Raw genomic sequence first — 16,039 nt, 5'->3', positions numbered from 1 at the left:
TTCATTGTATTGACTTAACTCCTTAAACCTGCTGACATAAACATGATAATTCATCAGCAATGACAATCCAGTAATACATATGATAATATATTTATGATAATACATAGTCTATCAGTGTTACTAAATTCCCCAAGAGGAAAAAGTTTATTTACCTTGAATGGTCAACAGTAGAGTCTGCGGCTCTGATCTGCGTCCATTTGAATCAAATATTCTCAAAGTATATTCACCACCATCAGTTCTGCTCAGGCTGTTGATCCTAAATGTTCCATCACTGGGAGTGAATGAAGATCTGTCTTCTATCAGATTAGACAGACGCCTATTCTTGCCCCCACTGAGTATTACTGTTGTGTCTTTAATCCATTCGTATCTAAATATTTCTGAGGCGCTGTCCATCAGCTGGATGAGCACAGTTCCTCCCAAAGCTCCATAACACTGAGCTCCATCCTGTCTGCCATCACAGGAAGTTTCAATACCTGGGAATTTTGAAACATAAGTTGTTAAAAAATGAACAAATCTAATAGCAGCTGAGAATTACACAGGACTGTGGCCAGTGGTGAAATGTAACTAAGTACATTTACTAAATGCTGCACTTTGAGGTAGATGTTCTTTACCACACTATTTTCTTTTTATGGTACTTTATGGTTCTACTCCAATTTCAGACAAAAAAAATTGCACTTTTTACTTCACTTCATTTATTTTATTACTATACATATCATTAGTAGTTTGCTTTTCATACAATGTATTGACTTAACTTTTTAAACTTGCTGACATAAACATGGTAATTTATCAGCAGTGACAATCCAGTAATACATACGATAATATATTTATGATAATACATAGAGAATAAAGCACTATGAATCAGGGCATTCAGTGCTGTGAGTGGTTCACTTTAATGTTGATGCTCTTTTACTCAAATAAAAAATGAGTGAAGGACTTGTAGATTTTTTATACTGTGGTGTTGCTGCACTTAAAGGTCTTAAAACAATAGTCAGGTGCTAATATGAACACTGAAAGAGGTTTTGCTCTGATCTTTCCTCCTGTTCATACTGATGTGCTTTTAATGGAAGTGAGAGGCGACAACATCCACACTCCTTGTTTTTTGCAAAAATGAACTGAGAGTTTTAATCCGACAGTTATGATCCCTCCCTTTTTGCCCGCAGTGGTTCAGCAGACTTTGTCCTGCAGTGTATGTGACACTAACGCTAAAATGAGGCTTCAACGGTCTGAATTAGTCAAATCCAGAGGATATCTTCCAGAGTGTTTTCAGTTCAACATCTTTATTTCTATCTCTCTCTCCACTGTACTACAACACAGAGACACTGTACAGGGAAATGCACAGGAAATATGTTTATATGTTTATTTCTTTTATTATTTATTCTGAAAATACTGTAACTTTAGAAGATAAATTAATGTGAAATCCTCATATAAATATCATATACTGTACAGTGGTTAGTGAACAGACGTGTATTCATGTGAATGGTATTTACAGTGTTGACTGATGGACCATAATGCAATTCTTTTGGTCTCTCCCTGTATTAAAAGAGTTAGAAGAAAGATCATGAGTTGTCTGTATCTGAGTAAGTTACAATTTTATAGAAAGGTATGATGTGATTGGAGGACACAGTGTCCATCTTGAGTGTTACTGGCTTTAAGCACCACTGTGACATGTGTGTCTCATTTTATATGATACTGTGAATGAATATGAAGCCTGTGTGAAAAAAACAGATCAATGACTGATGTACAGTTAATCATCAGTGTCATAATCATCAATCTTCATCATGTTCTCACTCACCACAGGTAGATATCATCTCTTCTTTCAAGACATTACTGACATGATTGTTGACTGAACAGACCAGTTGTCCTGAGACATCTTGTCTCAGAGTGATGATGTTACTGTCTTCATTTCCAGAGAGGAGCTGAGTGTCTGTCAGTCTGTGTCCATCCAGAGTCCAGCTGTACTGAGGACTGTCCCCTCCCTCAGAGGAGCAGGACACCCTCATCTCTCCCTGGGACAGACACTCAGAGACCAGCAGGACAGAGGACACAGGAGCTGAAGAAAACACACTCAGATTATTTTTTATATTAACATAATGTTGGTCAATTAATACAGAACAGACATGGATACAAATACATCTAGAATATGACATACGTGCAGTTTAACAATAGTAAATGACATGTGTGTCTGTCAGTGTTACGAAATTACTCAGGAGGCAAAAATAATTATTTACCTTGAATGATCAACTGTAGAGTTTGAGTCTTTGTGAGCTTTCCAGCTTGATCAAATATTCTCAGAGTATATTCACCACCATCAGTTCTGCTCAGGCTGTTGATCCTAAATGTTCCATCACTGGGAGTGAATGAAGATCTGTCTTCTATCTGATTAGACAGACGTCTATTCTTGCCCCCACTGAGTATTGATGTTCTGTCTTTAAACCATTCGTATCTAAATATTTCTGAGGCGCTGTCCATCAGCTGGATGACCACAGTTCCTCCCAAAGCTCCATAACACTGAGCTCCATCCTGTCTGCCATCACAGTGAGTTACAACACCTGGAAATTTTGAAACATAAGTTGTTAAAAATGAACAAATCTGATAGCAGCTGAGAATTACACAGGACTGTGGCCAGTGGTGAAATGTAACTAAGTACATTTCCTATATGCTGCACTTTGAGGTAGATGTTCTTTACCACACTATTTTCTTTTTATGGTACTTTATGGTTCTACTCCAATTTCAGAAAAAAAAAATTGTACTTTTTACTTCACTTCATTTATTTTATTATTATACATATCATTAGTAGTTTGCTTTTCAGATTAATATTTTACATAAATACAATATATGATGAACAGATACATGTTGCATTGTATTGACTTAACTTTTTAAACTTGCTGACATAAACATGGTAATTTATCAGCAGTGACAATCCAGTAATACATATGATAATATATTTATGATAATACATAGAGAATAAAGCACTATGAATCAATGCATTCAGTGCTGTGAGTGGTTCACTTTAATGTTGATGCTCTTTTACTCAAATAAAAAATGAGTGAAGGACTTGTAGATTTTTTATACTGTGGTGTTGCTGCACTTAAAGGTCTTAAAACAATAGTCAGTTGCTAATATGAACACTGAAAGAGGTTTTGCTCTGATCTTTCCTCCTGTTCATACTGATGTGCTTTTAATGGAAGTGAGAGGCGACAACATCCACACTCCTTGTTTTTTGCAAAAATGAACTGAGAGTTTTAATCTGACAGTTATGATCCCTCCCTTTTTGCCCGCAGTGGTTCAGCAGACTTTGTCCTGCAGTGTATGTGACACTAACGCTAAAATGAGGCTTCACTGTACTACAGCACAGAGACACTGTACAGGGAATTTATATTATAAATATTTTTTATACATTTATTTATTTTTTTATTGACCAGCAGGACAGAGGACACAGGAGCTGAGCGAAACACATTCACATGACTTTTGATATTAAGATAATCATTTTATACAGTTTCTAATGTAGAACAGACATGGATACAAATACATGTAGAATATGAGAAATATTTTGTTTAACAATAGTATATGACATGTGTGTCTGTCAGTGTTACGAAATTCTCCAGGAAGCAAAAATAATTATTTACCTTGAATGATCAACTGTAGAGTTTGAGTCTCTGTGAGCTTTCCAGCGTCATCAAATATTTTCAGAGTATATTCACCACCATCAGTTCTGCTCAGGCTGTTGATCCTAAATGTTCCATCACTGGGAGTGAATGAAGATCTGTCTTCTATCAGATTTAACAGATTCCTATTCTTGCCCCCGCTGAGTATTGATGTTCTGTCTTTAATCCACTGGTATTTAAATATTTCTGAGGCGCTGTCCATCAGCTGGATGACCACAGTTCCTCCCAAAGCTCCATAACACTGAGCTCCATCCTGTCTGCCATCACAGTGAGTTACAACACCTGGAAATGTAAGAAAAAGTTTTAGAAAATCAAAATTTCAGTACTCTAAAAAGGAAAACAGTAGATCTAGCTTTGTTACATGTTACAAGCAGCTCATTCCTCATCTAATAACAGGACAAAAGGAGTAGTGATCTTATTTCATTCAAATCTTAAGGTTAATGTTATTTAAAAAAAAAGGTAAGGACCAAGAGGGTAGGATTGCTTATGTGAAAATAGCTATCAACAATGTTAAAATTCCATTTATTTCAGTGTATGCCCCCAATTCATATAACAGTCGATTTTTCTCCTCTCTGTGCTCAATCATTAATGAAATGAATGACTTTAAAATTATTTTAGGAGGTGATTTGGTTATTGATGCATGTATCGACAAAACTTCAAGAATTAATACCAACTTGCCAAGCACTCGTGCTCTAATCAATCTGCTCTTCTTGATATATGGCGTACACATTATCCTCACAAAAGGGACTACACATTCTGGAAGACATTATTATTTCTCAAGGATAGATTATATATTAGTCTCTTCTCAAATTACTCAAATGGTCTCTAAGACAGAAATTGTTTACATGTCACTATCAGACCACCATGCAAATTTATGTATTATTATGCTGTATTTCAATTCATAAACATGCAACCTGGTGGAGACTTAACACATCTCTTCTGCAAAATACTACCTTTTGTGATCAACTTAGAGAAGTGCTAGAGGAATTTCTACAAATAAATAAAGATTCAGTCTCGGATGCTCGGATTTTGTGGGACGTCGTTAAGGGATTTATAAGAAATAACTCAATATCTTTTGCATCTAGCCAAAATAGAGCCCAGTTAAAAGAGATCACCAACACACCAGCAACGTGATTCTTTTTCAGTTGAACAAGAAAAAGAAATATCTTTGGTTAAATTTAAGTCAAATGGCAAGGCAATCGCATTACTGCAATGGTAGTAAGCCTAGTTTTCTATTTGCCAGTAAATTGTGTAATAACAGCATCTGGCAGTAATACCCTCAATCCAGGCAGAGGATCGTTCCCTTGTGCATGATCCTCTATTTATTAATCAACAATTTGAAAGATTTTATCAAAATTTGTATCAAAGTGAAGCAAATTACACTTCAGAAAACATTAGTTCTTTCTTTCAAGAATTAGCTTCACCAAGCCTTTCATTAGAGGAAATAAACACTTTAGATACAAAAATAACCTTAGATTAACGATACCAATCTCAAATCTAAAATGAATAAAAAAATGTAAATCGCCTGGGCTGGATGATATACCTCCAGAACTTTATCTTACATTCTGGAAAGACCTTGGTCCTTTAATGCTAGACATGTTTCATACAGCACTTCAGGGGGATCATTTAATAGAGATGTCAATACAGCTATCATATCTCTCCTGTGTAAACCGGGTAAAGATCCCACACCCTGTACAAGCTATAGACCAATATCATTGTTAAATTCAGATATAAAATTGTTTGCCAAAACTCTAGCCCTTAGATTAGATTCAGTTATTTCTAAACTAGTTCATCCAGATCAAACTGGCTTTGTTAAAACTAGATTTGCAGCAGACAATATCAGATTGTTACATATAATTTTCTCTGCTTCAAATTCCACTTTATGACCCGCTGTAATGTCTATTGATGCTGAAAAAGCATTTGATCGTTTGGAATGGAACTTTCTTTGGTTCACATTAAAACATATGGGTTTAGGCAGACAGTTTTTAAATATGATACACGCTTTATATAACAACTCATCTGCATTTGTATTAACTGGAAATCAATTTTCATCCCTGTTTCCAATTGGCATAGAATTAATTGTATTTATGGTGTAACAGCATGTTGTAATTGAGATAATGATTCAAAATTAACTCTATAACTGAGTTTTCAATCCTCCCTTTTATGTAAATAATTCAATGAGAATAATATAAATATATTTCAGGTTTTGGGGCTTTGAAGTTTGAAAATTGTAATACTACTTGTGGACAAGCCATCACTTTTTATTTGTCGTTCCAGCATCGTAGATCTACGGCAATCAATTGAACATCAGAACAGAAAAAACAAATATAATTATATGTTATTAACTTTTGTATCATGATTCTTGTATGAATTTGGTCCCAGTGTGTGTCAGTGTTTGAACTGTAAAATAAAATATATCACTGAAGATGACATCACACTGTACTTTTTGAATATATTTCATCCTATAGATGTATAAAATGTGTCAAATTAAACAAGTTAAACAGCTCACCATGAGAGACGCTGAGTAACATCAGCAACAGTCCAATCACAGCCTCCATGTCTCCTCAGTGTTCAGCCTCTGTTGATCCAGTCAGCAGCTTCCAGACAAACTTTTCTACTTTATTCAACAGCAAACATGAACATCCTACACTGAAAAGCCTGAATGTCTTCTGTTAGTGATCAACTTCAGATAAGAGGGTGTGAAAAAACAGCTGTGAATATAATAGTACGGCTGATGGGAAAGAGGAAGCAAAGTTAATGTGGTTGCTATTAGCAAAGCAGCTAAAACAGGAACAAGTCATTTTTTGCCCAGTTAATATATTTTCACACATAACTATTCTCCAGTTGCAGCCATATTGTTCTGAGACAAATGAAAAAATGTCCAGTATCACTGAGTTTTACACTACAAGTGTAAAGATGAATGAAGGCTGAATGTTCACAAACTGAAGTAAAAGCAGCAACGATGTTTCTATTGTTTTCCTTAAAACGTATTTTCACTTTGAGTTAACAGTTTTAATCACTAAAATAATGTTATGTCCTTAGACATAATGATTTTGGGTTTTTCACAACATAGTGAAGAAACTAAATGTTGCAGCCAACTGTTCAGATCAGTTCCTCATTTAAGCTGTAAACATTTTGAGCAATTTATAAGAATTTGTTTTAAACTTTTTGTGTGTGTGGTCTCAAAAAAATGTCCTCAAAAACAACCTGAAACCAAACATTAATATAACAGAAGAGTTTATTAAGCTTTGTTTGTTAACGTTAGATGTTAAGTTTGACCATGCTATATCACTCATGGTTGTCACTGAACTCAGCTATGAAGGAAGTGAAACAAACAGTAGAATTGTCATCCAGCAGTGTGAATCATAAACACAGCTTATCTTTTATCTTATTATCCTCAACAGTTACACGCTGCCTGTTGAATCATCCACATTTGTGATGAACATGCAGATATTATGATGAAAACATATCTATCTTTCTATTTTCAACATAATGTTTGGGAAATGAGAATAGACACAGGAAGTTGGATATTTCAGTGAATGTTTTCAGTCACTTTCGTCTGCTACGCTTTTTCTATGTACACAGGAGAGAATATATTTAAGGTACTAAAAACGTCAAGTCATTTACATATTTAAAAATATAAATATTATGCCTGATTGTACATCAGAGTTTTATTTTTGGCCTCAGGGCTACAGTGAAAACATGAATCGTCTATATGTACCAAAAGTTCAACATGAGTGAAGGATACCAAAGAAAGGAGAAAAGAAAAACATGTATGTATATATATATATATCTTTTTATTTTGCTCAAGTCACTGTCATTTCTGATAATATATTTAAAAAAAACAACCTTTGTTATGTCAATTATGACCAGCAGCCTTCTATTGTTGTCTAACAAAGAGCAGATCTAAACAATTACTATATAGATTTACTCTATTTTTAATCTGATCAGTGATTTTATAAATATGCTTACTCAGCTGCTGCTGTACTGAGATTAGATGACTGTAAAATTAATGCAAGATACAAAAAGATTTTCCAGCTCCCAAGTTCAGCTAAAAGTCCTGCTTGATGCATTTAAAGCTGAACAAAGAGCTTTGACCTTTTCACCAGCATCTTAGAGACTGAAATACAGGCTCATAAATTCTTACTTAAACTAATACTTACTTAAATCTAGTAAGTAACTCCTCTGTTAACCAGTAGAGAGAGTTCTATTCAGTTCTCAGCAGTCATTAAAGGAACAGTTCATGATAAAAATGTCAACAAAAAGGAATCTTACCTAAACTAACTGATAACACATGAGTGATTGATTTACAGGTAACAACTAAAGTAACAACTACATTAAAGCTCTTATTCCTAAAAAGCTTTGGAGGGTTTTAACATTATTACTCATCATAAATATAGAAGAAAAACAAATGTAAGTTTGCAATCTGAGGAGAAAAACACGAAATTATTATTTACATAAATCAAGTGATACTTTGCCTTGCTGTAACTTGTCTGCTTCCAGCTGCTGCCTGAGGCTGGTGGTGGGGGCACATTGAAACCATGACGGGAAAGAGAAGATCATTTTCTCTCAATGAAAAAGCAGTCTCCTTGAATTTTCTGACAAACTTCCCAAAACAAGCCAATAAGATGCAGCAGTGTTTCTCAAACAATGAAAAACAGTCTGCTAGAAGCAGAAAATTCACACAATGCTACCTTGAGTGCGCTCTTGGAGACTGAAAAATTGTCTTCTATAAAATATATCAAGAAAATAATATCAGAAAGAAAACAGTTGGACGGCTCCAGCTGTGATCATAGAACTAGGGTCACGATGCATAACCTCTGTGCCATCAGAGCTTCAACAGTGAAACAAGATGTGAGAAGAATAAAAACAGAAAAGAAAGAGACACTGAGGTGTTGGTTCCTGAAAGTTAAAGTTCAGATGCAGAACTCCTCATTTCAACCATCACAACAGAGTTCTCTTGATGTTCCTTCTGTCGTCCTGTCGTCAAACCTCCAGTTTGCGAACAAAATCCGTAGAGGATATTGTTGGTACTGCAGTACACACTGCACTCTCCCACCTGGAATATAGGGACACATACATTTGAATGCTGTTCACTGACTACTGCTCAGCATTCAATACAGTCACCTCCACCAAGGTAAAACAGAAACTAATCAGCCTGGAACTGAACCCAACACTCTGCGACTGGATCTCAGACTTCCTCATCAGTCAACCACAGTCCATCAGGATTTAAAAAAATACCACTTCCAGGACAATGATTTTGAACACTGGCACCCTGCGAGATTGTGTACATGAGAATATCTCTGGAATATGCTGACGACCTGGTGCTGTGGTGTCAACACAACAACTTTACACAACAACACATCAGTGAGGATTCACCTGGACCCACCACATCACTCAGCTGATCAGGAAGGTGCCACAGAGGCTGTACTTCTTGAGGAGGCTGAGGAACTTTAAACTGCCCTCGCCACTTGTCTGCAGTTTCTATGGGGGCACTACCGAGCCCACACAACATGATCAGAGACCGCTCGCACCCCAAGCACTGCCTCTTCACGCTCCTACCATCAGGTAAATGGTACAGGAGTCTGAAATGCAGGACTTCAGGGCTGAAAGATAGTCTCTATCCCCAGGCCATGAGGCTGATTAAGATCTCCAAGCCACTGTCCCTGCACCTTTCTACCACCACATGAACGAACAAAGGAACTAATGCAAATTTGCACCCACCGGACAGTATTTTTTGCTCACCCCTTGTGTCATTTTTGCATCTTACACTGTTTTTACATTGCACATACTGTTTTTATACTGTCTTTAGTACAACTGTTACCAGCTTGTCGACCTCAGTCATCTTTTGCACAGACTTTTTATACTGTTTATACTACATATATACTGTTTATTCTGTACTTATACTGCACATAATGTTTTTTATTCTGTTTTACAGTGAGCATACTATTACATATTACCTCAGTCATTGTTTTCTTGTTTCTTCTTTTCTTTCTGTCTTGTTCTATTAACTTTTTAAAGTATATTTGTAAATAGAATGAATTGATGGCATCAGGAGAAGGGATTTCATTCCACTGATACACTGATTCTTTTCTTTCTTTTTTTGTAATAAATAATAAACAACATTATTTCATGTTCACTTTTTTCTTTCAGTTTCATGTTTATGTTCACAGCCTGTATACTGATTTAAAAGAAAGCATCAGAGAAAATGTGGGTAAAATTTCCTTGTCTTTATTCCTTTGATAAATCCAATCTACAGTCAGATGATTACTGGTTTGTCTTTTGACAAAGGTGACAACATAAAGACAAAAGAGGTAACAAAATGCCACCCCGCCCAAACTGATTGACTGATCAAAACCATATTCTGCCACCAAACTAGAATTTGATGGATGACAATTCAGTACTAATCTCTCTTCAAACTATAAAGTCAAACTTCATGAGAAAAGCTTTGTGGACATGTTGATCTATGTGATTGTTGACGGTTTTTGTGTCACTCACAATAAAGTATTTAATTATTTCAGTTCCCCATTTCTAGCTGAAGTACACAACCAAAGTCCTAAAATGTGTGATATTCACACTTTCCTGTTGGTCCACAGCGGTCTGAAGCCAAACCTGATTGTTGTCTCATCTTCCTTCTCTTTCTCTCCATCGACTTGTTAAACTCTGTCGCCCTCCAGTGGCAACTGTAGATTAAAGGCCAAGGACCTAAAATAAATTCTGACTTTACACTTGGAACAGTAAACAGTCAACATGTCTAATGAAGCAGACTCTTTTTGTAAAACTTCTTAAGGCAGTAACAGCGATATGATTATAAATCATTACTTTCTTTAAATGTTCTGAAGCGTTTTATTTAATACAGAATCATCCATAAACAACAGTAAAGGACAACAAAAAGGTAGCTACTTAAACTGGCTGATGACACATGATTGGTTGGTTGACGGGGTCTGAATACGTAACATAACACTAGAAAGCAATTAAATTAAAGCTATTACGATTAAATGTTTATAATGGTTTTACAGTATTACTCTTTGTAAACATAGAAGCACAGAAGATCTATATTTGTAATCAGATGAGACAAACATAAAAGTATTATTTACTTAATTAGATATTTTCTGAGTTAATCACCATAACCATATATGTGAAAAGGGCAATTGTTATGGTGTAAAATCCAATATGGGTATTAATGCACAATGTTAGATACATGCAAAATCACACTTTTTAAAATGTATATAGCAACTGGGACTAAAGTGAAAATAATTTATCTGAAAAACATCAACTTTTTTTTCTGAATAAAATATATCGAGAATATCAAACTTTGAATCATAGAATTAGGGTCACAACACATAACCTTTGTTCTATCAGAGCTCCAACAATGAAACAAAAGCACAAAACACTTGCAGACCTTTCTTTCTTTTCCTTTCTTTCCTTTCTTCTCTTTTTTGGAGGTTTTCATAGTGAGCTGATAAAGACACATGACCAATCACAGCAGGTGAGAGGTTCCAGTAAGTCAAAGTTCAAATGCAGAACTTCTCATTTCAACCATCACAACAGAGTTCTCTTGACGTTCCCTCTTTCGACGGACGGCAGAACCTTCAGATATCTCCTGTTTCTTCTTCTTCCAGGCAAAATAGATGAAAATCCCAGTTAACATGAGAATCACAGCAGCTCGTAATATGAGCAGGGAGAGATCTGTTCAAACAAAGAGACACAAAGATCACATGTCAAGTTAATGGTTTTTATTCTTGAGGTATTACTCTCACAAGAGAGTTAGTTTTCACTTAAGTACCATGGATTATCTGTGGCGGAGGAAGTCACAGTTTGATTGAAGGAAGGGGTGGATGGTTTAATTAATTAATTTAAATTTGGTTAATTCTATGATGTCAGTCTGCTCACTCACAGTAGTTGGTGTGGTTGGTGTAATACATAAGGTGTAATTGGCTTCAAGCAGCCACTGTGATATGTGCGTCCCATTTGATAAGGTGCAAGGTGGCAAGGTTCACTTACTAAGGTACCATGAGCCATGAGTGCCGGAGGGAGGTTGACTGGAAGAGGTTATTGTTGGAGAAATACACAGGGTGTAATTGGCTTCAAGGACCCACTGTGATATGTGTGTCCCATTGATTAAGGTGCAGTTAAACCATGTGAAGCCTGTGTGAAACAAACAGATCAATGACTGATGTACAGAGTGATCATAATCATCAGTGTCATAATCATCAATCTTCATCATGTTCTCACTCACCACAGGTAGATATCATCTCTTCTTTCAAGACATTACTGACATGATTGTTGACTGAACAGACCAGTTGTCCTGAGACGTCTTGTCTCAGAGTGATGTTGTTACTGTCTTTATTTCCAGAGAGGAGCTGAGCGTCTGTCAGTGTGTGTCCATCCAGAGTCCAGCTGTACTGAGGACTGTCCCCTCCCTCAGAGGAGCAGGACACCCTCATCTCTCCCTGGGACAGACACTCAGGGACCAGCAGGACAGAGGACACAGGAGCTGAAGGAAACACACTCACATGACTTTTTATATTAACAGAATCATTTTATACAGTTTCTAATAGAGAACAGACATGGATACAAATACATGTAGAATATGAGATATATGTAGTTTAACAATAGTATATGACATGTGTGTCTGTCAGTGTTACTAAATTCCCCAGGAGGCAAAAATAATTATTTACCTTGAATGATCAACTGTAGAGTTTGAGTCTTTGTGAGCTTTCCAGCTTTATCAAATATTTCCAGAGTATATTCACCACCATCAGTGCTGCTCAGGCTGTTGATCCTAAATGTTCCATCACTGGAAGTGAATGAAGATCTGTCTTCTATCAGATTAGACAGACGCCTATTCTTTCCCCCAGTGAGTATTTCTGTTGTGTTTTTAATCCATTGGTATCTAAATATTTCTGAGGCGCTGTCCATCAGCTGGATGACCACAGTTCCTCCCAAAGCTCCATAACACTGAACTCCATCCTGTCTGCCATCACAGGAAGTTTCAACACCTGGAAATGTAAGAAAAAGTTTTAGAAAATCAAAATTTCAGATTTTTCCAAATTTTTCTCAGTTGAACTAAATCAATTACTTAACATGAACATTTCAAAAAGTATCAATTCCTTCATTCTATAATGAATGAATAGATAATATATAATAACAATATAATTTAATAATATAAATATAATATATTTTTAACATACTAAATGGGGTAGAATTTGTGGGATGATTGTTGCAGTTTGTAAATGCACTACAAAGATAGTTATTATCCAGAATTCATCAAAATTTATACAAACATCCTCTTGGACTCCACATGGATTTTGGGGCAAAGGTCAAAGGTCACGACGAGCTCACTAAACACATTTTTGGCCATAACTCAAGAATTCATACACTAATCATGGCAAAATTACATACAAATATCTAAAAGGATAAAATGATGAGGTGATGACATCTGGATGTAAATGTAAACTGATGTAAACTGGAACTTGACTGGTTGATGGAGACATATGACCCTAATTCTATTTTTTGACTGCTCTGTTTTGTACGATCATTGACAACTGACTTCTCACTCTTCTAAACTGGACACTAGAGGCTGCAGGTGATCAACAACTGCTTCAGTTTGAAAACTTGTTTCAGCTCAGGACATCATGTAAGGGGGTCACGTTAATATTGGCTGAACTTTGAAAATCTCTGCTGGCTGCATCTGTGAGTTGTGGTAACATTGCAGTTGGTGCTTCAACATCTGGTGCCTGGCACGGATCTGCAGTCTGAGTTAGCTGAGTAACAGATTTCATGATTTGATTTTGGAATTACATATGAAATGATGAAGAAGACCTCTAATATTTCAGTTTTGAGTTAAGGTGGAACCATCACATCATGGTGTCTTTGGGTTTAATGTTCATACTGAAGATAAGCATCATGCAGCTGCAAAGTAAAGTTGGCAAACTGTTATAACATGTTTATTTTATTAAGGAAATTTTTGTGAGCATTTATTGGATTTATTAAGGACACAACTACATTTTGGAAAAACATCTTTGATAAAAATGATAGACTGAAAATATGAATATGTTTTTTTTTTTTATTCTATTTATTATGAAAAACTTGAAGATTGTATTAGTGAACTGTGTGTTTCTCCAAATGACAGAAAGGAAAATGTTTTGTTTTGTGTATTAGAGCCATAAGTAAACATGTGACAGCAAAACATTTCACTTCACAAAAATCCCTCCTTTTAGCAGAACATTTAGTCAAAGAATTAATTGTATTTCTGGTTCAACAGCATGTTGTAATTGAGTTAATGATTCAAAATTAGTTCTATCACTGAGTTTTCAATCCTCCCTTTTATGTAAATAACCCAGTGAGAATAATATAAATATATTTCAGGTTTTGGGGCTTTGAAGTTTAGATTCAATCATAATCACTATTTTAATGTTCGCCGTCATATTTTTTGTTTCTGTTATTTTGTATCTCAGCTTCAATTTCAGTAAATAAAAAATAAATGAAAACAAATAAGCCAAAAAACATGAGTTTACTATCAATTGTAAATACTATTTATGGACAGGCCATCACTTAAAGTTACACCAAAGATTGTTAAAGGATGAAATATATTGTTATTGCTTGTTTCACCATCATAGATCAATCAATTGAACAGAAAAAAATATTATTAATGAATAATTATATGTTGTTAACTTTTGTGTCATGATTCTTGAATTGAATTTGGTCCCAGTGTGCGTCAGTGTTTGAACTGTAAAATAAAATATATCACTGAAGATGACGTCAGACTGTACTTTTTGAATATATTTCATCCTATAGATGTATAAAATGTGTCAAATTAAACAAGTTAAACAGCTCACCATGAGAGACGCTGAGTAACATCAGCAACAGTCCAATCACAGCCTCCATGTCTCCTCAGTGTTCAGCCTCTGTTGATCCAGTCAGCAGCTTCCAGACAAACTTTTCTACTTTATTCAACAGCAAACATGAGCATCCTACACTGAACAGCCTGAATGTCTTCTGTTAGTGATCAGCTTCAGATAAGAGAGTGTGAAAAACCAGTTGTGAATATAATAATACAGCTGATGGGAAACAGGAAGCAAAGTTAATGTGGTCGCTATTAGCAAAGCAGCTAAAACAGAAACAAGTCATCTATTTGCCCAGTTAATATATTTTCACACATAACTATTCTCCAGTTGCAGCCATGTTGTTCTGAGACAAATGAACAAATGTCCAGTATCACTGAGTTTTACACTACAAGTGTAAAGATGAATGGAGGCTGAATGTTCGAAAACTGAAGTAAAAGCAGCAAAGATGTTTCTATTGTTTTCCTTTAAACCCATTTTCACTTTGAGTTAACACAGTTTTATTCACTACAATAATATTACTTCCTCACACATAATGATTTTGGGTTTTTCACAACATAGTGAAGAAACTAAATGTTGCAGCCAACTGTTCAGATCAGTTCCTCATTTAAGGTGTAAACATTTTGAGCAATTTATAAGAATTTGTTTTAAACTTTTTGTGTGTGCTGGCTGAAAAGAAAATGTCCTGAGACTAAACATTAAATAACAGAAGAGTTTATTAAGCTTTGTTTGTTAACGTTAGATGTTAAGTTTCACCATGCTATATCACTAATGCTTGTCACTGAACTCAGCTATGAAGGAAGTGAAACAAACAGTAGAATTGTCATCCAGCAGTGTGAATCATAAACACAGCTTCTCTTTTATCTTATTATCCTCAACAGTTACACGCTTCCTGTTGAATCATCCATATTTGTGATGAACATGCAGATGTTATTATTTAAACAATTTACATGTCCACAGTGTGGTATCTTTCTATTTTCAACATAATGTTTGGGAAATGAGAATAGACACAGGAAGTTGGATATTTCAGTGAATGTTTTCAGTCATTGTAACTTTTGTCTGCTACACTTTTTCTATGTACACAGGAGAGTAAATATTTTAGGTACTGAAGAACATCTGTGAAGTCTGTAACTACCAGATAAAATATGCATTATGAAACAGAAATGTCTCTTATATCCAGGATGAAAACTAAACAGGAAGTGGCATTTAAAAGTGAATATAAACAAATGTTCATACTGAGTAGTAAGTATTTTATTTTAATTTCAATAAAAACACTAAACTAAAAAACTAAATCATAAGTAGTGATCTTTTCTCTTGCTAATAATGGTTTGTTTATATCAATAAAATTGTTTCTTTTAATAATAATTCAATCTGATTTAATTTAGACAGTACCATTTAATTTACAGCAACGTCCTCCCACGTGTAAAACGTCCAGTCATTTACATATTTAAAACTATAAATATTATTCCTGATTGTACATAAGAGTTTTATTTTTGGCCTCAGGGCTACAGTGAAAACATGAATCGT

The 16,039-nt window shown here is 35.2% G+C and overlaps 2 protein-coding genes across 2 annotated transcripts; both read right to left on the bottom strand.

The window, feature by feature from the left end:
• Positions 1-144: 144 nt before the first annotated feature.
• On the bottom strand, positions 145-6,359 carry LOC146326902 (contactin-2-like). The gene is made up of 5 exons (XM_084718278.1): positions 6,175-6,359; positions 3,627-3,947; positions 2,229-2,549; positions 1,793-2,050; positions 145-473 (listed from the first exon to the last, which is right to left on the bottom strand). The coding sequence occupies exons 1-5, from the start codon at positions 6,221-6,223 to the stop codon at positions 145-147; spliced, it is 1,278 nt and encodes a 425-aa protein (XP_084574404.1). The 5' UTR covers positions 6,224-6,359.
• Positions 6,360-9,931: 3,572 nt separating this feature from the next.
• Positions 9,932-15,036, bottom strand: LOC146326901 (uncharacterized). The gene is made up of 5 exons (XM_084718277.1): positions 14,507-15,036; positions 12,347-12,667; positions 11,905-12,162; positions 11,670-11,813; positions 9,932-11,354 (listed from the first exon to the last, which is right to left on the bottom strand). Exons 1-5 carry the CDS (start codon positions 14,553-14,555, stop codon positions 11,173-11,175), a joined length of 954 nt encoding a protein of 317 aa, XP_084574403.1. The 5' UTR covers positions 14,556-15,036; the 3' UTR covers positions 9,932-11,172.
• Between the last annotated feature and the right edge of the window lie 1,003 nt (positions 15,037-16,039).

Source organism: Lutjanus erythropterus, chromosome 5, assembly GCF_056507025.1.
Source record: "Lutjanus erythropterus isolate fLutEry1 chromosome 5, fLutEry1.hap2, whole genome shotgun sequence".
Lineage (NCBI taxonomy): Eukaryota > Metazoa > Chordata > Actinopteri > Lutjaniformes > Lutjanidae > Lutjanus > Lutjanus erythropterus.
Note: the sequence above shows the minus strand (reverse complement) of the source record. Positions and strands in the feature narration are given on the sequence as shown.

Bases quoted from the DNA above. Each gene is read 5' to 3' on its own strand.
- LOC146326901 (XM_084718277.1), bottom strand. From the start codon at position 14,555: ATGGAGGCTGTGATTGGACTGTTGCTGATGTTACTCAGCGTCTCTCAT. The intron at 12,163-12,346 runs GTAAATAATTAT...TGTTTCCTTCAG, and splicing joins TCTACAGTTGATCATTCAAG to CTCCTGTGTCCTCTGTCCTG. The intron at 11,814-11,904 runs GTGAGTGAGAAC...TGTTTCACACAG, and splicing joins AGAGATGATATCTACCTGTG to GCTTCACATGGTTTAACTGC.
- LOC146326902 (XM_084718278.1), bottom strand. From the start codon at position 6,223: ATGGAGGCTGTGATTGGACTGTTGCTGATGTTACTCAGCGTCTCTCAT. The intron at 3,948-6,174 runs GTGAGCTGTTTA...TTACATTTCCAG, and splicing joins GTTACTCAGCGTCTCTCATG to GTGTTGTAACTCACTGTGAT. The intron at 2,051-2,228 runs GTAAATAATTAT...TGTTTTCTTCAG, and splicing joins TCTACAGTTGATCATTCAAG to CTCCTGTGTCCTCTGTCCTG.